At 37.0% G+C, this 25,787-nt stretch overlaps 1 protein-coding gene and 2 long non-coding RNA genes across 3 annotated transcripts; all 3 read left to right on the forward strand.

Annotated features, from left to right (window-relative positions):
• Positions 1 to 1,619: 1,619 nt before the first annotated feature.
• Positions 1,620 to 19,732, forward strand: LOC122324561 (cholesterol 24-hydroxylase-like). The gene is made up of 14 exons (XM_043219093.1): positions 1,620 to 1,818; positions 2,373 to 2,454; positions 2,558 to 2,631; positions 4,813 to 4,899; positions 4,974 to 5,112; positions 5,205 to 5,318; positions 5,386 to 5,542; positions 17,839 to 17,910; positions 17,979 to 18,051; positions 18,135 to 18,219; positions 18,301 to 18,411; positions 18,601 to 18,689; positions 19,056 to 19,122; positions 19,240 to 19,732. The coding sequence occupies exons 1-14, from the start codon at positions 1,685 to 1,687 to the stop codon at positions 19,378 to 19,380; spliced, it is 1,425 nt and encodes a 474-aa protein (XP_043075028.1). The 5' UTR covers positions 1,620 to 1,684; the 3' UTR covers positions 19,381 to 19,732.
• On the forward strand, positions 6,668 to 7,027 carry LOC122324564. Its single transcript, XR_006247195.1, has 3 exons — positions 6,668 to 6,720; positions 6,791 to 6,863; positions 6,947 to 7,027. It is a non-coding gene; the product is annotated as an uncharacterized LOC122324564 (long non-coding RNA).
• On the forward strand, positions 12,756 to 13,096 carry LOC122324563. Its single transcript, XR_006247194.1, has 2 exons — positions 12,756 to 12,948; positions 13,054 to 13,096. It is a non-coding gene; the product is annotated as an uncharacterized LOC122324563 (long non-coding RNA).
• Positions 19,733 to 25,787: the final 6,055 nt, after the last annotated feature.

A 25,787-nucleotide genomic window follows, 5' to 3' on the forward strand; every position in this document is an offset into this window, starting at 1 on the left:
CTATCTATCTATCTATCTATCCATCTATCTATCTATCTATCTATCTATCTATCTATCTATCCAGTCATGGCCAAAAATAACAGAAACCTTGCTAAATATGGGGTAATGTTTGATCATTTATTTTTAAGATTTTCTGACCCCAAGACTCAACAAATTTGAGAAGTTAATTTATATTTTGCTGCACATCAGAAATATATTCTTTGGTTTTTCTCATTGTGATTGATGATTAAGGGAATTTGGGCTTTGTTTTCCCTCCTATTTTTATTTATGTGAAATAGGAAACCATGGCTGGATAATTTCATAATCATCCTGGAGTGGATGTATTTCAAAGATATTTTTCACATAAAAATTTCTAGGGTGCCAATAATTGTGTATTTGAGAAAAACATTTATTTCATAATGATTTTTTGATTTTGGTAAGTTTTTAGATACGCACTTCTCCATCGAAGCCAGGAGGTGTTGGCTAAACTTTGAACTTTTAACACTGGGGTGATGTAGAGGTGCTTTTTATTAAAGTTTCTATCTGTGGAAACAAGCGTGCCAGTCTTTTTTGTGAAAAGTGTTGCTGGGGCATGTTTGGATCTGTTGATACTGGTATTAGTGGATGAGCATTTACTACAGCTGAAACCTCTGCCATGAATCTAATGAGGACTTCATTTGCTGGACAGATTTGCAGCAACATAGAATCAAAGATTCTGCTGACTTCCATGTGCAACGAGTATATTTTTAGTCTACTTTTTATATACTTCTCAGAAATAGGTTTTTTAAGTGTACTTGACATATACAGTAAATGTATAAAATGTGCAAAAATGTGTAAGTATATTTCAGCTATATTTGTGCTCTTAGAATCTGCATTTTCATTGTTATATGGTAGGGGGTGCTAGCACACATTTTCTTTACCGAATTTCCAAAAAACACACGCATACTGTAAACAATTATTCACTATATTTACTTAATTAAATTGTTTTAAAATATTACAATAAATATTTTTAATTTATAAAACTATTTATAAAAATAGAATTTATCATAATTAATCAAATGAAATGCTTACAATTAACAATTTGTAAAATATAATGAAAAAACAAGTAAATAACAAAAAAATAAAAATTCCTATGCAACCTCAGACACCGCAGAAAACTGATCATACAAGAGGTCCTTTTTGTTGAGGACATTGTGTGTCTTCCATTATGTGTTCTTGGAAAATGCTCTTTCTTTGAAAAGCATTCCCACAGACCTTTGAATCTGGATAGTTGTAGTGATAGTTGTGGTGGGGTGTTTATCACCTTCTCCACCATGCTGAAAGATGTATTAAAAGGCCAAGAACCTAACTAAAATAAACACCGACCATGATTATGGTGGTCCGTTAGCTCTTGCTTTTTTCTTCTTCACTGAGTTAAGAATTGGGAAAGAAACTAGAGATTCAATGTCTTATAATAAAATCCCAAATAATCAGTTATGCTTCATATATCTTACAATATTAATACGTAATGTATGCAAATATGTTTTTTTGTGAAGTGCTTTTTGCGTCTAAGTCAGTAAGTTAGTCTTAAAAAGTAGGAAAGGAAGAAGACTGCCCTCTGTCGTCCGAAAACAATGTCCAGAGACCCGGAAATACGTCGTTTGATATCTGACAGCAGTAAGGCAAAAGACGCGCATTATACACTGAGCTACAGTCCAGCACCATCATGATCTTCGAATGGGTCTCATATATTGCGTTTTACCTGCTTGTTGCTGTTTTTGGTGCATTTCTTGCATATTGTCTGTATGTTCATCATGTTCATCAGAAATATGATCATCTACCTGGACCTCCAAGAGAGAAGTAAGAAACTTTAAGAATTCGTTCTCTCTATACTTGTGTTTGATGAAATATATACATTTACATTGCAATAAATAAATAAAAAAATAAAAAATATATATCTTGACAGTTTTCTGCTGGGACATATACAAATTTTGCTAGAACACTGAAGTCGGATACCATTATACATGACTTGTTTCTTCAGTGGTAAGGTCAAAACAGTTTCTTAGATTCTTAGATTCTTAGAACTTTCACTTTCCCTTTCCTTTTTTCCTTTCCTTTCCTTTCCTTTCCTTTCCTTTCCTTTCCTTTCCTTTCCTTTCCTTTCCTTTCCTTTCCTTTCCTTTCCTTTATTTGACATTGCACCAACAAAACTTGTCACTGTTACATAACAGTGGGTTGTTATGTCACATGTCATATCACATGTAGTTAATTTGCAGAAAATTAACAGAAATATCAAACTATTTTCTGGCATGTAAGCTTATGATGTGAAAATTTCACTTAATTTATTAATTATTTAATTATTAATCCCATAAAGGTATTTTTATAAAGTGTTCTAATCATGTTCTTGTATTTAGGGGAGAAAAATATGGCCCTGTTTACAGACTGAACACTTTTCACCAAGTCATAATTGCAGTTCATTGCCCAGAGGCTACAAAGGTACATGTTTAATCTCATTTAATTTCATTTATGTTCAAAATTAGAAGCCAAAAAATCTAAAAATATATAAATTACAAAAAAAATCACACTTGTATTATTATAGACAATCATGATGTCACCTAAATATATTAAAGACCCCACTGTCTACAAACGCCTCTATAACCTGTTTGGAAAAAGGTAAGCTTTATTTGTTTTCTATATGTCATAGCATTGTTAGGTGTAAGTTAACACTGATACACTGAGTAAATTAAAAGGTGTGGTACGTGGTACTTTTTATTCCACTTTTATTCTTCTATTCATATGCATCCAAATGCAGAAGATCACAAAAAAAGCTAATATGAATTTTTCTGCATTCCAAAGTTTAATTCTCAGAAGAGGTGTTGCTTTTAATTAAGTAATTATTTTGTGACTGCTAAAAAAAGTTCAGTTCTATATGATATGTACTGTTTACTATGAATGTGATTTGGGATATAGCCGTACTGTTATCATGGTGTGGTTCAGGAAGAAGAAGAACTCGACGAGAAAGTAAACTTAATAGTATTTACTCTTACACAAAGGTAGGCAGGCAGGCAGGCTGACAGGATACAACCACACTTAATACCATGAAGATCGGACAAAAAACACTGAATATACAGGATCTTACATTGGGGAGACGTAATGCATAATTGACTGAACACACATGAATACAATGACACGATAAACAGAAAGTAGGTCACAGAGCACGTGGAACATGAAAACAATAACAAGACAGTCCAAATACGTGACATATCACCCCTCCCAGAAAGGTGCATCCTCACACCTAAACAACAACAACAGAGAGAGGGAGCACGGGAGCACGGGAACTTGGGAGGAGGATCAGGTGGAGGACAAACCCCAGGAGGGGGGCCGCAAACAGAGTCCACAATAAACACACAGCTCAGGGAAGAACCAGGATAGAGACAGGAAGTGTCTGGAGCAGATCCATGGGATCCAGAGCACAGCCCCTCCCTCCATCGGCTCCACCGTGGATCTTCTTGGCTGTGCTCTCCGATGCAGAGACGGGAACAAGGGACGCTGTGGAGCCGGGCCGGAGCGGCAGAGGACTGAGGTGGAACCAGGGGATGGAGGAGCCTGACAGGCGGAGGGATGGAGAGACAAGGTGCAGCCGGAGGAGAGGAATCCTGAGGTGATGGATGGTCGACGTCAAACAAAAAGGAGCCGTAGAGATGATGGAGTCTTGTGGAGAGGAGGAGCTAGGAGCCAAGGGGGCCGACAGGTCTATGGGCGGCGTGGAATCCAGGACTCGGAGAGTCGACAATGAGGTGAGGGATCCTTTACCCACGGTGGCGATGGTGACAGGCAGACCCGTGGCGAGCCCCAGCACCAGATGAGCTGAGGGGCGGCGCAGGGCTGCTGGGAGACATCAACAGTGGCAGAATAGGGTGGGTGGGTGTACAGACTTTGTGCACAGGCACTGGAGGAGGCTGCGCGGTCACTGGAGGGCACCTTTGGGGAATGGACTCAGGATGGCTGGACGGAACCAGCGGGGATTCAGGACATATGGATTATCAACTCAGCCTTCGTGCAGTGGGCGGAGCTCCTCTCCGCGCTCTCACTGTACTTAGTATACTCCACCATGGAGTGCTCCGTTGCCAACTCACGTCGGCTCGGTTCTGACGCTCTCTCCAGCAATGCCTCCGCGTCGCGGCTGGGCTCTGGATCGGGAGTGGGGCTGGTGTTGCCGTCCTCGGGTTGAACAGTCACTGGTGAATTGCACGACATCAGCACCCACTTGATGTATGCGGCGAGGCTCTCTTGAGGACCTTTCCTGGACAGCTTAGCTTGCGAGGAGGTGTTGAGTCTGCGAAAGTAAATAGAGCACAAGAAGCTGTCCGGGTAATGTGATCCGTTCGCGAGGAACACAAAATATCATCAGTGTGGTCCTTAAAAGAGCGAAGAGGATATTAGGAGTCATGACACGGGAAAACATATCAAAACAAAAGGAAAACACACTGCTATTAAACTTTTTAAAAGTCCGGTCGTTTGTCACGGTGTGGTTCAGGAAGAAGGAGAACTCGACGAGAAAGTAAGCTTAATAGTATTTAATCTTACACAAAGGAGAACGTAACACTGCTACAGGCAGGCAGGCAGGCAATGAGAAGATAAACAGAAAGTAGGTCACAGGGCATGTGGAACATGAAAACAATGACAAGACAGTCCAAATACATGACAACTGTTTACATAGTAAGGCTATGCTTTAATTACAGATTAATTATACAGATTAATAAAAAAAATAAATGATATACAGATTAATTCATCAAAATAAAACAATTGCAAGTCATGTCACCTAAGCTGAATTAAAAGAAATGCAACTCTCAGGTTCCTTGGAAATGGTCTAATAACGGCGGCAGACCATGACATCTGGTACAGGCAGCGTCGCATCATGGATCCGGCTTTTAGCAGCACGTGAGTCAAGAACATCTCTGATATACTGAGATGAGATAGAGATGCACCTCAACTCATGCTGTCTTATCCATCAGATACTTACGAAGCTTGATGGGCACTTTTAATGACATGTCTGAGCGCCTAATGGACCATCTGGAGGAAATAGCCGACACAAAAACACCTGCCATCATGCATGACCTGGTCAACTGTGTCACACTCGACGTCATTTGCAAGGTTTCACTCTTCTTCCCACTTTTTCAAAAAAGAAGGTCTAATGCAAGGAATGTCACATTAGCTGGTAATCATTACTCATGTTTTATCTTCAGGTGGCTTTTGGTGTTGATTTAAATTTTTTGAAGCTCACTGAAAGTCCTTTCCAGAATGCAGTTGAACTGTGTTTAAGGGGCATGGTGTTAGATGTCAGAGACCCATTCTTTGCGGTAAGAGAATTTATTCAAAGATACTCCAGAGTAGTAGGATCAATGCTATATAACCTTTTTTTCTCAGCTAATGCCCAAGAATTGGAAGACCATTCAAAAAATTAAGGATGCAGTTGAACTCCTGCGTAAAACAGGAGAGAAATGGATACAAGAGAGAAAGACAGCAATTGAAAATGGAGAAGACATCCCCCAAGACATTCTCTCACACATCCTCAAAACAGCAGGTATGTGGCTCTCAACCTGTCCCGAGACATTAAAGGTTCAGTTTTAAGATTTCAGTCGAACACTGGTTTCCATAGATCAGCATGTATGATACAGCACAAACTTGATTACAAAAGTTCATTAACTTCAGAGGTTGCTTTTAAAGGGGACATGGATTTTTGATGGATTTTATAAAGAATTATTTTATTATGTTCAAAAAAATTAAGTGAGGTTCAGTTATAAATGTTAATTAAGTTTAACATGTTAAATGATAGAGTTTATAATGGCATTCTTTTTTAAATCTTTCTAATTTTACTATGTTTGCAAGGATTGCCAAAAAAAAAAAACACAATTTTGGCAGCATGGTTTAAGTTTTCAAGTTGCAGTTCAGTCCTCTGGCCTGATAGTTGAGGACATTGATTTCTAGCGAATATCATTGATAAAACAGACCCTATCCAAACTTAACACAATCTGTGCACTTTGACACAATGTGCTTTGGTACAATGTTGTTAAAAGCGCTATATAAATAAAAGTGATTGACAATCTGTATTTGTAACGGGAGTCAGAGAAGTTTGGATCCATTTGCAAGCTTTTATTAAGGAAGGTCAGGCAGGCAGAGAACCAACAACAGTGACAGGAATATAGGAGACAAAGACAATACCAGTCGTAAAACGATACCAGGCAATGGTCAGGGCGGGCAGCAATAATAAAGGTCAGAGAGTCCAGGCAAGAGGTCGATAGACAGGCAGCAAAAATCAGAACCTGTGAAACCTGTGGTCCTAGGATCTTGAGTCTTGTGGAAGAACATTGGAGCTGCTTCTCTCTGTTTATGTCTATGTTGACTCACGCAGGTACTGGGCTACTCTGTAGAGGTATTAAATCCCTAAATAGTCCAAACTTAAACAAGGTGTCCTAACATCCTTAAAATTAGTGTATATGTGGAAACATGACTATTTTCATCCATCGGTTTTAAGGGGCTAGTCTTTTCTGGCTTGTCAGTACCAAAGACCTCAGGAGATCAAGGCTAAATTGATTTCTCATGTCATAAACCCTTTATAAATGTAATTGAGATTTTGAATTAGTTGGTTATTCAGAATTTTATTCCAAATTTCTATTTTTTGCTTCAGAGGAGGAAAAAAAGTGAATAATGCAAAAGATCATGAGCAGATGTTGGACAATTTTGTGACTTTCTTCATCGCTGGTGAGTTATGGCTGCTTTTGATTTTTGTTCATAAACCCTTGCAGTTCTAAACTGTTTTTTTTTGTTGCAGGGCAAGAGACAACAGCCAATCAGCTCTCATTTGCAATCATGGAATTAGCGAGATATCCTGATATATATAAACGGTAAAAACAAATTAGAAACATGGCCCTACTCTGTCTGTCTTGCATTACAAAGCTTTTAGTTTGAATTTTCTTTTCCTTCTCAGAGCTAAAGCAGAGGTGGATGAAGTCCTTGGGACAAAAGAGACATTTCATATGAAGATCTTGGAAAATTCACTTACTTGTCGAGGTGGAATTTTTACATGCTACAAACACAAAGCATTTTGTAACTATTTTTAAACTGTGTTTGTTCTTTACTTAATGCTGCAGGTGTTGAAGGAAACGCTGCGTCTGTACCCAACTGCTCCAGGAACCAATCGCTGGCTCCACGAGGACATGGTTATAAATGGGATGAAAATCCCAGGCGGCTGCTCTGTTGCTGTGAGTATTGGATCATTCTCTAGCCATCATGGTACTGGCCCATGGCTGCTCTTTCTAGTAAGACAAGTACAGATCTTGTCAATTTGAATGGAGAAAAGTCTGCAATAAATTCTGCAACTTTTATTTATTTCATTGTATATAATTACAGTTATAGAGTATTTGAAGAATTTTTCAACCTTTCCATACAGTTCAATTCTTACGTCTCCCAAAGAATGGAACAGTATTTTAAAGATCCATTGAAGTTTGATCCAGAGAGATTTGATGTGAATGCCCCAAAGTAAGTCAATATAACAGTCTCATTTACCCTCTGTTTCAACCTTTATCTGTATTCAAGCCTCTGTTTCAACCTTTACTCTCTGTTTCAACCCACAATGACATTCATGACACAATCATTGTAATTCTGAGAGTCCAACCTGACTAAAGAAATAAATCTGTGTTATAATCATTATGACAAAGCTATAATACAACAACCATGCACACTTTTTTTAACTCTGTTCTAGTTGCATTAAACTCATAAATTTTCAGGTTCAGGGTGTACAAGTACAAGCAGGACATGAGCTCTTTTACAGCCATAATCTCATAATTATGTTGTGTAATTTTATCATCAAGTCTATTGATTTCTAATTGTGTTCTGATCTGAAAGGCCTTATTACTGCTACTATCCATTTGCACTCGGTCCACGGAGCTGTTTGGGACAGGTCTTCTCACAGGTGATGAAGCACACAACTTCCCTTTTTACTTCAGAATTTTTGGACTTACAGAATATGCAGGCTCATGTTTTGGATTCCTTTAGATGTTGATTGAGACTTTGTGTTTCTGCATTCAGATGGAGGCAAGAGTTGTGCTTGCCAAACTGCTTCAGAGATTTGAGTTCAATCTGGTTCCTGGACAGTCTTTCGACATTAAAGACTCGGGAACCCTGCGGCCCAAGAGCGGAGTGATCTGCTACATTAAACACTGCTCATAGGATGTGTCTGAGCAGAGACGTTATCACATGCTAATCATTTATGCTACATTTGTGCTTTTTATTTAATTCAGTTTCATTGTAGTCCATTATGGTGATATAAGGTTTTCGTTTAAATATCGTGAGATTATACAAATATGGTCATGATATAAACATAACAGGCAACATGCTCAATGAGAATCATACTTACCGTTGTATCAGTTTAACCATTTTAGTGAAATATTTAGTAGTAAAAGTATCTGGCATCTTGACATTTGTTTATCTGATTTTCAAATGTTCTTATATTTACATATACATTATATGCAGAGAGAATACATGGCAATAAAATAATAAAAGTGGGTTTGCTCTTAAAAATACAGTATTTCACATTATTATTAGGTGAAGCTATAGCATTCTTTTTTACTGAAGTGAAGAAGAAAATACTATTTAATCATACGACGACACATATTATGCGGGGAAATATTTAAAAGCCTCTATGTGCCAACAAGCATGAATATGACAGTTTACAGCTCTTTAAAAAATTTAAATATAGGAATTAATTGAGACCGAAATGGTTTGTTAAGGTATTACAGTAATTTATTAAAAAAGAGGAAATATTTTATGTACCAGCTAACATAAAATTGTTTTTATGCCTCGTTATCGTCGATGTTTTCGTCGACTATAATACCCGGATGAAGTTTTTATCCACTAGAGGGCGAAGTTTAACAACAAAACTTTCCACAGTCACGTTCTGTAGTCTTGAGTCAAACTCAGCTCCTAGAAGGCCCTGTCCTGCAGTGTTGTTGTTTTATCTAGCGTTAGCTCCAAACACCTGCCCGTAAAGTGTCTAGTAGTCCAAAAAGAACCTGATTAGCTTCTCGGGTTTGTTCAATTAGGGTTGGAGGTAAACTCTGAAGGAGCTGCATCGATATTACAGTTATATAATTAGTCAACATTTGACGTGTTCATCAAAGTTCTTAAATAAGAACATACAGGTGCTGGTCCTATAATTATAACATCATCAAAATTTGATTTATTTCACTAATTCCATTCAAAACGTGACACTATATTATATATATGTATATTATAATCATTCATTACACACAGACTCATATATTTTAAATGTTTATTTCTTTTAATTTTGATGATTATAACTGACAACTAGTGAAAACTCCATATTCAATATCTCAGAAAATTTGAATTAATTAACACTCAATGCGTAGTTAGGTTCCTTTGCTTAATATATACATGTATGTATATATATATATATATATATATATATATATATATATATATATATATATATATATATATATATATATATATATTTATAGAATGGAATATAGAAGTAATAAGCAAACAGTATTGGTCCCCGCTTGGTTTCCATTGTATGAACAAAGGAAAACAAAATACCACTGAAGCATTTCTAAACCCATTTTTGTTTTGTTTTTTTGGGAGCGAGAGTGTAAGAGAGAGAGGTGAGTGTGTGTGTGTGTGTGTGTGTGTGCACCTGGTATTTATCACATTACGGGGACCAAATGTCCACACAAGGATAGGGATAGCAGTGAATTTTGACCTTGTGGGGATGTTTTTAGGACCCCATGAGGAAACAAACTTATAAAACATACAGGATTACATTTTTTTAAATCTGAAATTGCCAATAGATTACTGTAAGGGATGGTAGGTGTAGGGTTGGTGTATGACAATAACACATACAGTCTGTACAGTATAAAAACCATTACGTCTATGGAATGTCCCCATAAAACACAGAAACCCAATGTCTATGTTTGTGTGTGTGTGTGTGCACCTGGTATTTATGTCTCCACAAGAATAGGAATACCTGTAAATTTGGACTTTGTGGGCACATTTTTTAGCAAACAAGCTTATAAAATATACAAGATTATTATTATTATTTTTTAATCTAAAAAGTGATTTGTTTCCTGTAAGGGGGTAGGTTTAGGTGTAGGGTTGGTGTAGAACAATAACACATACAGTCTGTACAGTATAAAAACCATTACGTCTATCCAGAGTCCCCATAAAACATGGAAACACAACATGAACATGTCATAAAAAGAACTAATTAATTAATACATAATGTATGCAAATATGTTTTTTAAGAATACACCCTATTGAATTCTATGGTTTTCTGTATTAGTTAGAGAAGCAGGCCTCAGTTAACATGTTAAATGATAGAGTTTATAATGGCATTCTGTTCTAAATCTTTCTAATTTTACTATGTTTGCAAGGCTTGCCAAAAAAAAAAGACACAATTTTGGCAGCATGGTTTAAGTTTTTCAAAGTTGCAGTTCAGTCCTCTGGCCTGATAGTTGAGGGCATTGATTTCTAGCGAATATCATTGATAAAACAGACCCTATCCAAACTTAACACAATCTGTGCACTTTGACACAATGTGCTTTGGTACAATGTTGTTAAAAGCGCTGTATAAATAAAAGTGATTGACAATCTGTATTTGTAACGGGGAGTCAGAGAAGTTTGGATCCATTTGCAAGCTTTTATTAAGGAAGGTCAGACAGGCAGAGAACCAACAACAGTGACAGGAATATAGGAGACAAAGACAGAGTCGTAAACGATACCAGGCAATGGTCAGGGCGGGCAGCAATAACAAAGGTCAGAGAGTCCAGGCAAGAGGTCGATAGACAGGCAGCAAACAATCAGAACCAGTGAACCTGTGGTCCTAGGATCTTGAGTCTTGTGGAAGAACATTGGAGCTGCTTCTCTCTGTTTATGTCTATGTTGACTCACGCAGGTACTGGGCTGCTCTGTAGAGGTATTATATCCCTAAATAGTCCAAACTTAAACAAGGTGTTCTAACATTTTCAAATTAGTGTATATGTGGAAACATGACTATTTTAACCCTCGTTCTGTTCCTCTGTTTAAAATCACCTGGTTTTAAGGGGGCTAGTCTTTTCTGGCTTGTCAGTACTAAAGACCTCTTATATGTCAGGAGATCAAGGCTAAATTGTTGTCATAAACCTTTTATAAATGTAATTGAGTTTTTTAATTAGTTGGTTAACTAATTCATTTATAAGACACTTTATATGATGACCTTGGAAACTCACTTACTTGTCGCAGGTGGAATTTTTACATGCTACAAACACAAAGCATTTTGTAACTATTTTTATTTTCTATTGTTTATTCTTTACTTAATTCTGCAGGTGTTGAAGGAAACGCTATGCGTCTGCGAGGACATGGTTATAAATGGGATGAAAATCCCAGGCAGCTTCTCTGTTCTTGAAAATTCTAGAAAATTCTGCAATAAATTCTGTCAGCAAGTTTTATTTATTTCATTGTATTTAATTAAATGAGTATTTGAATAATTTTTCAACCTTTCCATACAGTTCAGTTCTTACGTCTCCCAAAGAATGGAACAGTATTTTAAAGATCCATTGAAGTTTGATCCAGAGAGATTTGATGTAGATGCCCCAAAGTAAGTCAATATAACAGTCTCATTTACCCTCTGTTTCAACCTTTATCTGTATTCAAGCCTCTGTTTCAACCTTTACTCTCTGTTTCAACGCACAATGACATTCATGACACAATCATTGTAATTCTGAGAGTCCAACTGACTAAAGAAATAAATCTGTGTTATAATCATTATGACAAAGCTATAATACAACACAACCATGCACACTTTTTTTAACTCTGTTCTAGTTGCATTAAACTCATAAATTTTTAATAAGCTTCCAGGTGTACAAGTTCAAGCAGGACATGAGCTCTTTTACAGCCATAATCTCATAATTATGCTGTGTAATTTTATCATCAAGTCTATTGATTTCTAATTGTGTTCTGATCTGAAAGGCCTTATTACTGCTACTATCCATTTGCACTCGGTCCACGGAGCTGTTTGGGGACAGGTCTTCTCACAGGTGATGATTTTGGACTTACAGAATATGCAGGCTCATGTTTTGGATTCCTTTAGATGTTGATTGAGACTTTGTGTTTCTGCATTCAGATGGAGGCAAGAGTTGTGCTTGCAAACTGCTTCAGAGATTTGAGTTCAATCTGGTTCCTGGACAGTCTTTCGACATTAAAGACTGGGAACCCTAAGTGCCCAAGAGCGGAGGATACCCACAGGGATAGGGATAGCAGTCAATTTTGACCTTGTGGGGATGTTTTAGGACCCCATGAGGAAAAAACTTATAAAACATACAGGATTACATTTTTTTAAAAATCTGAAATTGCCAATAGATACAGTCTGTACAGCATAAAAACCATTACGTCTATGGAATGTCCCCATAATGTATGTATGTTGTGTGTGTGTGTGTGTGTGTGTGTGTGTGTGCACCTGGTATTTATGTCCCCACAAGGATAGGAATACTTGTAAATTTTACATATATATATATTTAAAAGAATAATATGTTACGTTGTAATAAAATCTCTAATTATTTGAAATAATCAGTTATGCTTTATATCTCTTACAATATTAATACATAATGTATGCAAATATGTTTTATGAAGTGCTTTTAGCGTACTCTAAATCAGCACGTTAGTCTTAGAAAGTAGGAAAGGAAGAAGACTGCCTCTGTCGTCCGAAAACAATGTCCAGAGACCCGAAATACGTCGTTTTGATATCTGACAGCAGTAAGGCAAAAGACGCGCATTATACACTGAGCTACAGTCCAGCACCATCATGATCTTCGAATGGGTCTCATATATTGCGTTTTACCTGCTTGTTGCTGTTTTTGGTGCATTTCTTGCATATTGTCTGTATGTTCATCATGTTCATCAGAAATATGATCATCTACCTGGACCTCCAAGAGAGAAGTAAGAAACTTTAAGAATTCGTTCTCTCTATACTTGTGTTTGATGAAATATATACATGTACATTGCAATAAATAAATAAAAAAATAAAAATATATATCTTGACAGTTTTCTGCTGGGACATATACAAATTTTTGCTAGAACACTGAAGTCGGATACCATTATACATGACTTGTTTCTTCAGTGGTAAGGTCAAAACAGTTTCTTAGATTCTTAGATTCTTAGAACTTTCACTTTCCTTTCCTTTTCTTTCCTTTCCTTTCCTTTCCTTTCCTTTCCTTTCCTTTCCTTTCCTTTCCTTTCCTTTATTTGACATTGCACCAACAAAACTTGTCACTCTTACATAACAGTGGGTTGTTATGTCACATGTCATATCACATGTAGTTAATTTGCAGAAAATTAACAGAAATATCAAACTATTTTCTGGCATGTAAGCTTATGATGTGAAAATTTCACTTAATTTATTAATTATTTAATTATTAATCCCATAAAGGTATTTTTATAAAGTGTTCTAATCATGTTCTTGTATTAAGGGAGAAAATATGGCCCTGTTTACAGACTGAACACTTTTCACCAAGTCATAATTGCAGTTCATTGCCCTGAGGCTACAAAGGTACATGTTTAATCTCATTTAATTTCATTTATGTTCAAAAATTAGAAGCCAAAAATCTAAAAATATATAAATTACAAAAAAATCACACTTGTATTATTATAGACAATCATGATGTCACCTAAATATATTAAAGACCCCACTGTCTACAAACGCCTCTATAACCTGTTTGGAAAAGGTAAGCTTTATTTGTTTTCTATATGTCATAGCATTGTTAGGTGTAAGTTAACACTGATACACTGAGTAAATTAAAAGGTGTAGTGCACGTGGTACTTTTTATTCCACTTTTATTCTTCTATTCATATGCATCCAAATGCAGAAGATCACAAAAAAGCTAATATGAATTTTTCTGCATTCCAAAGTTTAATTCTCAGAAGAGGTGTTGCTTTTAATTAAGTAATTATTTTGTGACTCATAAAAAAAGTTCAGTTCTATATGATATGTACTGTTTACTATGAATGTGATTCGGGATATAGCCGCACTGTTATCATGGTGTGGTTCAGGAAGAAGAAGAACTCGACGAGAAAGTAAACTTAATAGTATTTACTCTTACACAAAGGTAGGCAGGCAGGCAGGCAGGCTGACAGGATACAGCCACACTTAATACCATGAAGATCGGACAAAAACACTGAATATACAGGATCTTACATTGGGAGACGTAATGCATAATTGACTGAACACACATGAATACAATGAGACGATAAACAGAAAGTAGGTCACAGAGCACGTGGAACATGAAAACAATAACAAGACAGTCCAAATACGTGATATATCACCCCTCCCAGAAAGGTGCATCCTCACACCTAAACAACAACAGAGAGGGGCAATGGAGCACGGGAACTTGGGAGGAGGATCAGGTGGAGGACAAACCCCCAGGAGGGGGCCGCAAACAGAGTCCACAATAAACACACAGCTCAGGGAAGAACCAGGATAGAGACAGGAAGTGTCTGGAGCAGATACATGGGATCCAGAGCACAGCCCTCCCTCCATCGGCTCCACCGTGGATCTTCTTGGCTGTGCCTCCGATGCAGAGGCGGGAACAAGAAGCCGGAGCCGGAGCGGCAGAGGACTGAGGTGGAACCAGGGGGATGGAGGAGCCTGACAGGCGGAGGGATGGAGAGACAAGGTGCAGCCGGAGGAGAGGGAATCCTGAGGTGATGGATGGTCGACGTCAAACCAAAAAGGAGCCGTAGAGATGATGGAGTCTTGTGGAGAGGAGGGAGCTAGGAGCCAAGGGGGAGCCGACAGGTCTATGGGCCGACGTGGAATCCAGGACTCGGAGAGTCGACAATGAGGTGAGGGATCCTTTACCCACGGTGGCGATGGTGACAGGCAGACCCGTGGCGAGCCCCAGCACCAGATGAGCTGAGGGCGAGCGCAGGGGCTGCTGGGAGACATCAACAGTGGAAGAATAGGGTGGGTGGGTGTACAGACTTTGTGCACAGGCACTGGAGGAGGCTGCGCGGTCACTGGAGGGCACCTTTGGGGAATGGACTCAGGATGGCTGGACGGAACCAGCGGGGATTCAGGACATATGGATTATCAACTCAGCCTTCGTGCAGTGGGCGGAGCTCCTCCGCGCGCCTCACTGTACTCCGTAGTATACCCACCATGGAGTGCTCCGTTGCCAACTCACGTACATGGTCTGACGTTGTCGGCTCGGTTCTGACGCTTCTCCAGCAATGCCTCCGCTGCCGCGGCTGGGCTCTGGATCGGCAGGGGCTGGTGTTGCCGCCTCGGGTTGAACAGTCACTGGTGAATTGCACGACATCAGCACCCACTTGATGTATGCGGCGAGGCTCTCTTGAGGACCTTTCCTGGACAGCTTAGCTTGCGAGGAGGTGTTGAGTCTGCGAAAGTAAATAGAGCACAAGAAGCTGTCCGGGTAATGCGATCCGTTCATGAGGAACACAAAATATCATCAGTGTGGTCCTTAAAAGAGCGAAGAGGATATTAGGGTCATGACACGGGAAAACATATCAAAACAAAAGGGGAAAACACACTGCTATTTAACTTTTTAAAGGTCCGGTCGTTTGTCACGGTGTGGTTCAGGAAGAAGGAGAACTCGACGAGAAAGTAAGCTTACTAGTATTTAATCTTACACAAAGGAGAACGTAACACTGCTACAGGGCAGGCAGGCAGGCAATGAGAAGATAAACAGAAAGTAGGTCACAGGGCATGTGGAACATGAAAAACAATGACAAGACAGTCCAAATACATGACAACTGTTTACATAGTAAGGCTATGCTTTAATTACAGATTAATTATACAGATTAATAAAAAAAAAAAATGATATACAGATTAATTCATCAAAATAAAACAATTGCAAGTCATGTCACCTAAGCTGAATTAAAAGAAATGCAACTCTCAGGTTCCTTGAAATGGTCTAATAACGGCGGCGGACCATGACATCTGGTACAGAGCAGCGTCGCATCATGGATCCGGCTTTTAGCAGCACGTGAGTCAAGAACATCTCTGATATACTGAGATGAGATAGAGATGCACCTCAACTCATGCTGTCTTATCCATCAGATACTTACGGAAGCTTGATGGGCACTTTTAATGACATGTCTGAGCGCCTAATGGACCATCTGGAGGAAATAGCCACACAAAAACACCTGCCATCATGCATGACCTGGTCAACTGTGTCACACTCGACGTCATTTGCAAGGTTTCTCTCTTCTTCCCACTTTTTCAAAACGAAGGTCTAATGCAAGGAATGTCACATTAGCTGGTAATCATTACTCATGTTTTATCTTCAGGTGGCTTTTGGTGTTGATTTAAATTTTTTGAAGCTCACTGAAAGTCCTTTCAGAATGCAGTTGAACTGTGTTTAAGGGGCATGGTGTTAGATGTCAGAGACCCATTCTTTGCGGTAAGAGAATTTATTCAAAGATACTCCAGAGTAGTAGGATCAATGCTATATAACCTTTTTTTCTCAGCTAATGCCCAAGAATTGGAAGACCATTCAAAAATTAAGGATGCAGTTGAACTCCTGCGTAAAACAGGAGAGAAATGGATACAAGAGAGAAAGACAGCAATTGAAAATGGAGAAGACATCCCCAAGACATTCTCTCTCACATCCTCAAAACAGCAGGTATGTGGCTCTCAACCTGTCCCGAGACATTAAAGGTTCAGTTTTAAGATTTCAGTCGAACACTGGTTTCCATAGATCAGCATGTATGATACAGCACAAACTTGATTACAAAAAGTTCATTAACTTCAGAGGTTGCTTTTAAAGGGGGACATGACATGGATTTTTGAATTATTTTATTATGTTCCTTGAGGTTCAGTTATAAAGTTAATTAAGTTTTTAGCACACACATATTGACAAAAAAATTAAGTGAGAAAATTGACACCCTATTTAATTCCATGGTTTTCTGTATTAGTTAGAAGCAGGCCTCAGTTAACATAATGATAGAGTTTATAATTCATTCTTTTTCTAAATCTTTCTAATTTTACTATGTTTGCAAGGATTGCCAAAAAAAAAAAAGAAACAATTTTGGCAGCATGGTTTAAGTTTTTCAAAGTTGCAGTTCAGTCCTCTGGCCTGATAGTTGAGGACATTGATTTCTAGCGAATATCATTGATAAAACAGACCCTATCCAAACTTAACACAATCTGTGCACTTTGACACAATGTGCTTTGGTACAATGTTGTTAAAAGCGCTATATAAATAAAAGTGATTGACAATCTGTATTTGTAACGGGAGTCAGAGAAGTTTGGATCCATTTGCAAGCTTTTATTAAGGAAGGTCAGGCAGGCAGAGAACCAACAACAGTGACAGGAATATAGGAGACAAAGACAGAGTCGTAAACGATACCAGGCAATGGTCAGGGCGGGCAGCAATAACAAAGGTCAGAGAGTCCAGGCAAGAGGTCGATAGACAGGCAGCAAACAATCAGAACCAGTGAACCTGTGGTCCTAGGATCTTGAGTCTTGTGGAAGAACATTGGAGCTGCTTCTCTCTGTTTATGTCTATGTTGACTCACGCAGGTACTGGGCTGCTCTGAGGTATTATAATCCCTAAATAGTCCAAACTTAAACAAGGTGTCCTAACATCCTATTCTAACATTTTCAAATTAGTGTATATGTGGAAACATGACTATTTTCATCCATCGGTTTTAAGGGGCTAGTCTTTTCTGGCTTGTCAGTACCAAAGACCTCAGGAGATCAAGGCTAAATTGATTTCTCTCATGTCATAAACCCTTTATAAATGTAATTGAGATTTTGAATTAGTTGGTTATTCAGAATTTTATTCCAAATTTCTATTTTTGCTTCAGAGGAGGAAAAAGTGAATAGTGCAAAAGATCATGAGCAGATGTTGGACAATTTTGTGACTTTCTTCATCGCTGGTGAGTAATGGCTGCTTTTGATTTTTGTTCATAAACCCTTGCAGTTCTAAACTGTTTTTTTGTTGCAGGGCAAGAGACAACAGCCAATCAGCTCTCATTTGCAATCATGGAATTAGCGAGATATCCTGATATATATAAACGGTAAAAACAAATTAGAAACATGGCCCTACTCTGTCTGTCTTGCATTACAAAGCTTTTAGTTTGAATTTTCTTTTCCTTCTCAGAGCTAAAGCAGAGGTGGATGAAGTCCTTGGGACAAAAAGAGACATTTCATATGAAGATCTTGGAAAATTCACTTACTTGTCGCAGGTGGGATTTTTACATGCTACAAACACAAAGCATTTTGTAACTATTTTTTAAACTGTGTTTGTTCTTTACTTAATGCTGCAGGTGTTGAAGGAAACGCTGCGTCTGTACCCAACTGCTCCAGGAACCAATCGCTGGCTCCACGAGGACATGGTTATAAATGGGATGAAAATCCCAGGCGGCTGCTCTGTTGCTGTGAGTATTGGATCATTCTCTAGCCATCATGGTACTGGCCCATGGCTGCTCTTTTCTAGTAAGACAAGTACAGATCTTGTCAATTTGAATGGAGAAAAGTCTGCAATAAATTCTGCAACTTTTATTTATTTCATTGTATATAATTACAGTTATAGAGTATTTGAAGAATTTTTCAACCTTTCCATACAGTTCAATTCTTACGTCTCCCAAAGAATGGAACAGTATTTTAAAGATCCATTGAAGTTTGATCCAGAGAGATTTGATGTGAATGCCCCAAAGTAAGTCAATATAACAGTCTCATTTACTCTCTGTTTCAACCTTTATCTGTATTCAAGCCTCTGTTTCAACCTTTACTCTCTGTTTCAACCCACAATGACATTCATGACACAATCATTGTAATTCTGAGAGTCCAACCTGACTAAAGAAATAAATCTGTGTTATAATCATTATGACAAAGCTATAATACAACAACCATGCACACTTTTTTTAACTCTGTTCTAGTTGCATTAAACTCATAAATTTTCTGGTTCAGGGTGTACAAGTACAAGCAGGACATGAGCTCTTTTACAGCCATAATCTCACAATTATGCTGTGTAATTTTATCATCAAGTCTATTGATTTCTAATTGTGTTCTGATCTGAAAGGCCTTATTACTGCTACTATCCATTTGCACTCGGTCCACGGAGCTGTTTGGGACAGGTCTTCTCACAGGTGATGAAGCACACAACTTCCCTTTTTTACTTCAGAATTTTTGGACTTACAGAATATGCAGGCTCATGTTTTGGATTCCTTTAGATGTTGATTGAGACTTTGTGTTTCTGCATTCAGATGGAGGCAAGAGTTGTGCTTGCCAAACTGCTTCAGAGATTTGAGTTCAATCTGGTTCCTGGACAGTCTTTCGACATTAAAGACTCGGGAACCCTGCGGCCCAAGAGCGGAGTGATCTGCTACATTAAACACTGCTCATAGGATGTGTCTGAGCAGAGACGTTATCACATGCTAATCATTTATGCGACATTTGTGCTTTTTATTTAATTCAGTTTCATTGTAGTCCATTATGGTGACATAAGGTTTTCGTTTAAATATACGTAGATTATACAAATATGGTCATGATATAAACATAACAGGCAACATGCTCAATGAGAATCATACTTACCGTTGTATCAGTTTAACCATTTTAGTGAAATATTTAGTAGTAAAAAGTATCTGGCATCTTGACATTTGTTTATCTGATTTTCAAATGTTCTTATATTTACATATACATTATATGCAGAGAGAATACATGGCAATAAAATAATAAAAGTGGGTTTGCTCTTAAAAATACAGTATTTCACATTATTATTAGGTGAAGCTATAGCATTCTTTTTACTGAAGTGAAGAAAATACTATTTAATCATACGACGACACATATTATGCGGGAAATATTTAAAAGCCTCTATGTGCCAACAAGCATGAATATGACAGTTTACAGCTCTTTAAAAAATTTAAATATAGGAATTAATTGAGACCGAAATGGTTTGTTAAGGTATTACAGTAATTTATTAAAAAAGAGGAAATATTTTATGTACCAGCTAACATAAAATTGTTTTTATGCCTCGTTATCGTCGATGTTTTCGTCGACTATAATACCCTGGATGAAGTTTTTATCCACTAGAGGGCGAAGTTTAACAACAAAACTTTCCACAATCACGTTCTGTAGTCTTGAGTCAAACTCAGCTCCTAGAAGGCCCTGTCCTGCAGTGTTGTTGTTTTATCTAGCGTTAGCTCCAAACACCTGCCCGTAAGTGTCTAGTAGTCCAAAAGAACCTGATTAGCTTCTCGGGTTTGTTCAATTAGGGGTTGGAGGTAAACTCTGAAGGAGCTGCATCGATATTACAGTTATATAATTAGTCAACATTTGACGTGTTCATCAAAGTTCTTAAATAAGAACATACAGGTGCTGGTCCTATAATTATAACATCATCAAAATTTGATTTATTTCACTAATTCCATTCAAAACGTGACACTATATTATATATGTATATTATAATCATTCATTACACACAGACTCATATATTTTAAATGTTTATTTCTTTTAATTTTGATGATTATAACTGACAACTAGTGAAAAACTCCATATTCAATATCTCAGAAAATTTGAATTAATTAACACTCAATACGTAGTTAGGGTTCCTTTTGCTTAATATATACATGTGTGATATATATATATATATATATATATATATATATATATATATATATATATATATATATATATATATATATATATATATTTATAGAATGGAATATAGAAGTAATAAGCAAACAGTATTGGTCCCGCTGGTTTCCATTGTATGAACAAAGGAAAAACAAAATACCACTGAAGCATTTCTAAACCCATTTTTGTTTTGTTTTTTGGGAAGCGAGAGTGTAAGAGAGAGAGAGGGTGAGTGTGTGTGTGTGTGTGTGTGTGTGTGTGCACCTGGTATTTATCACATTACACAGGGACCAAATGTCCCCACAGGGATAGGGATAGCAGTGAATTTTGACCTTGTGGGGATGTTTTTAGGACCCCATGAGGAAACAAACTTATAAAACATACAGGATTACATTTTTTTTTAAAATCTGAAATTGCCAATAGATTACTGTAAGGGATGGTAGGTGTAGGGTTGGTGTATGACAATAACACATACAGTCTGTACAGTATAAAAACCATTACGTCTATGGAATGTCCCCATAAAACACAGAAACCCAATGTCTATGTTTGTGTGTGTGTGTGTGTGCACCTGGTATTTATGTCTCCACAAGAATAGGAATACCTGTAAATTTGGACTTTGTGGGCACATTTTTTAGCAAACAAGCTTATAAAATATACAAGATTATTATTATTATTTTTTTAATCTAAAAAAGTGATTTGTTTCCTGTAAGGGTAGGTTTAGGTGTAGGGTTGGTGTAGAACAATAACACATACAGTCTGTACAGTATAAAAACCATTACGTCTATCCAGAGTCCCCATAAAACATGGAAACACAACATGAACATGTCATAAAAGAACTAATTAATTAATACATAATGTATGCAAATATGTTTTTAAGAATACACCCTATTGAATTCTATGGTTTTCTGTATTAGTTAGAGAAGCAGGCCTCAGTTAACATGTTAAATGATAGAGTTTATAATGGCATTCTGTTCTAAATCTTTCTAATTTTACTATGTTTGCAAGGCTTGCCAAAAAAAAAGACACAATTTTGGCAGCATGGTTTAAGTTTTCAAAAGTTGCAGTTCAGTCCTCTGGCCTGATAGTTGAGGGCATTGATTTCTAGCGAATATCATTGATAAAACAGACCCTATCCAAACTTAACACAATCTGTGCACTTTGACACAATGTGCTTTGGTACAATGTTGTTAAAAGCGCTGTATAAATAAAAGTGATTGACAATCTGTATTTGTAACGGGAGTCAGAGAGTTTGGATCCATTTGCAAGCTTTTATTAAGGAAGGTCAGACAGGCAGAGAACCAACAACAGTGACAGGAATATAGGAGACAAAGACAGAGTCGTAAACGATACCAGGCAATGGTCAGGGGCGGGCAGCAATAACAAAGGTCAGAGAGTCCAGGCAAGAGGTCGATAGACAGGCAGCAAACAATCAGAACCAGTGAACCTGTGGTCCTAGGATCTTGAGTCTTGTGGAAGAACATTGGAGCTGCTTCTCTGTTTTATGTCTATGTTGACTCACGCATGAGGTACTGGGCTGCTCTGTAGAGGTATTATATCCCTAAATAGTCCAAACTTAAACAAGGTGTTCTAACATTTTCAAATTAGTGTATATGTGGAAACATGACTATTTTAACCCTCGTTCTGTTCCTCTGTTTAAAATCACCTGGTTTTAAGGGCTAGTCTTTTCTGGCTTGTCAGTACTAAAGACCTCTTATATGTCAGGAGATCAAGGCTAAATTGTTGTCATAAACCTTTTATAAATGTAATTGAGTTTTTTAATTAGTTGGTTAACTAATTCATTTATAAGACACTTTATATGATGACCTTGGAAACTCACTTACTTGTCGCAGGTGGAATTTTTACATGCTACAAACACAAAGCATTTTGTAACTATTTTTTATTTTCTATTGTTTGTTCTTTACTTAATTCTGCAGGTGTTGAAGGAAACGCTGCGTCTCTGCGAGGACATGGTTATAAATGGGATGAAAATCCCAGGCAGCTTCTCTGTTCTTGAAAATTCTAGAAAATTCTGCAATAAATTCTGTCAGCAAGTTTTATTTATTTCATTGTATTTAATTAAATGAGTATTTGAATCATTTTTCAACCTTTCCATACAGTTCAGTTCTTACGTCTCCCAAAGAATGGAACAGTATTTTAAAGATCCATTGAAGTTTGATCCAGAGAGATTTGATGTGAATGCCCCAAAGTAAGTCAATATAACAATATAATATCTCATTTACCCTCTGTTTCAACCTTTTATCTGTATTCAAGCCTCTGTTTCAACCTTTACTCTCTGTTTCAACCCACAATGACATTCATGACACAATCATTGTAATTCTGAGAGTCCAACCTGACTAAAGAAATAAATCTGTGTTATAATCATTATGACAAAGCTATAATACAACAACCGTGCACTTTTTTAACTCTGTTCTGGTGCATTAAACTCATAAATTTTTTCTGGTTCAGGGTGTACAAGTTCAAGCAGGACATGAGCTCTTTTGCAATATGTCTCATAATTATGCTGTGTAATTTATCATCAAGATCTATTGATTTCTAATTGTGTTCTGATCTGAAAGGCCTTATTACTGCTACTATCCATTTTTTTACGGTCCACAGGCTGTTTGGGACAGAATGTTCTCACAGGTGATGAAGCACACAACTTCCTTTTTATAGAGGAATTTTGGACTTGCAGAATATGCAGGCTGCATGTTTTGGATTCCTTTTAGATGTTCTTTGAGACTTTGTTTCTGCACATTCAGATGGGCAAAGTTGTGCTTGTAAACCAACTCCCGAATTTGAGTTCAATCTGTGGTTCCTGGACAGTCTTTCGACATTAAACTGAGGAACCCTATAACGACTAAGCGGAGTGATCTGCTACATTAGAAAAACACTGCTCATAGGATGTGTCTGAGCAGAAGCGTTATCATATACTGGCTCATTTATCGACATTTGTGCTTTTATTTAATTCAGTTTCATTGTAGTCCATTATGGTGACATAAGGTTTTCGGTTTAAATATCGTGGAATTATACAAATATGGTCATGATATAAATATAACAGGCAACATGCTCCAATGAGAATCGCCTTACCGTTGTATCGGTTTAACCATTTTAGTGGTCAAAATGTTGGTAGTAAAAGTATCGGCATCTTGACATTGTTTATCTGATTTTCAAATAATTCTTATATTTATATACATTATATGCAGAGAGAAATCATAATAAATAATAAAAAGTGGGTTTGCTCTTAAAAATACAGTATTTCACATTATTATTAGGTGAAACTATAACATTCACTGAAGTGAAGAAAGAAAATACTATTTAATCATCTGACGACACATATTATGCGGGGAAATATTTAAAAACCTCTATGTTGTAACAAGCATGAATATGACGGTTACAGCTCTTTAAAAATTTAAATATGAATTAATTGAGACCCGAAATGGTTTGTTAAGGTATTACAGTAATTTATTAAAAAAGAAATATTTTATATACCAGCAACATAAAATTGTTTATGCCTGCGTTATCGTCGATGTTTCGTCGACTATAATACCGGATAGTTTATCCACTAGAGGGCGGATTTAACAACAAACTTTCCACAATCACGTTCTGTAGTCTTGAGTCAAACTCAGCTCTAGAAGGCCTGTCCTGCAGTGTTGTTGTTTTATCTGGCGTTGCTCCAAGCACCGTGAGTAATCTGTAGTCAAAGAACCTGATTAGCTACCGGGTTTGTTCAGGTGGGGTTGGAGGTAAACTCTGAAGGAGCTGCATCGAATATTACAGTTATATAATTAGTCAACATTTGGCGTGTTCATCAAAAGTTCTTAAAGCAAGAACATACAGGTGCTGGTCTATAATTATAACATCATCAAAAGTGATTTATTTCCACTAATTCCATTCAGCATTGACACTATATTATAACATGTGTATTATAATCATTCATTACTACACAGACTCATATATTTTAAATGTTTATTTCTTTTAATTTTGATGATTATAACTTGACAACTAGTGAAAACTCCATATTAATATCTCAGAAAAATTTGAATTAATTAACACTCAATAAGTAGTTAGGTTCCTTTGCTTAATATATATGCATGTATGTATATATATATATATATACTATATATATATATATAATAACTGTATATATATATATATATATATATATATTTATAGAATAGATATAGAAGTAATAAGCAAACATTATTGGTCCCACATTTGGTTTCCATTGTATGAACAAAGGAAAAACAAAAAATACCACTGAAGCATTTCTATTACATTTTGTTTTGTTTTTGGGAGGCGAGTGTAAGAAGAGAGGGTGAAGGGAGTATTATTGATGTATGTGCGTGTGTGTGCACCTGGTATTTATCACATTACGGATCAATCATCCCCTGAGAGATAAAGGGATAGCAGTGAATTTGACCTTGTGGGGATGTTTTAGGACCCCATGAGGAAACAAACTTATAAAACATACAAGTTACATTTTTTTTAAAAAATCACAGAAATTGCCAATAGATTACTGTAGGGATGGTGGGGTGTGAGTTGGTGTATGACCATGCACATACAGTCTGGCACAGTATAAAAACCATTACGTCTATGGAATGTCCCCATAAAGCCTGAAAACAATGTCTATGTTTGTGTGTGTTATTGTGTGTACACCTGGTATTTATGCTCACAAGAATAGGATACCTGTAAATTTGGACTGTGTGGGCACATTTTTAGCAAACAAGCTTATAAAATACTTCAAGATTATTGTATTATTTTTAATCTAAAAAAGTGATTTGTTTATAAAGGTGGGTTGAGTGTGGGGTTGGTGTGGAGTGTCACTTTTACCAGTCTGTACAGTATAAAACCATTACGATCTATCCAGAGTCCCCCATAACTGTGGAAACACAACATGAACTTATCTATAAAAGAACTTAATTAATGTACATAATGTGTGCAAATATGTTTTTAAGAATACACCCTATTGAGAATTCTATGGTTTTTCTGTATTAGTTGAGCCTCAGTTAACATGTTAAATATTAGAGTTTATAATGGCATTCTGTTCTAAATCTTTCTAATTTTACTATGTTTGCAAGGCTTGCCAAAAAAAACCTATTTAGCAGCATGGTTTAAGTTTTTCAAAGTTGCAGTTCAGTCCTCTGGCCTGATAGTTGAGGGCATTGATTTCTAGCGAATA

This window comes from Puntigrus tetrazona, chromosome 20, assembly GCF_018831695.1.
Source record: "Puntigrus tetrazona isolate hp1 chromosome 20, ASM1883169v1, whole genome shotgun sequence".
In the NCBI taxonomy this organism is placed as follows: Eukaryota; Metazoa; Chordata; class Actinopteri; order Cypriniformes; family Cyprinidae; genus Puntigrus; species Puntigrus tetrazona.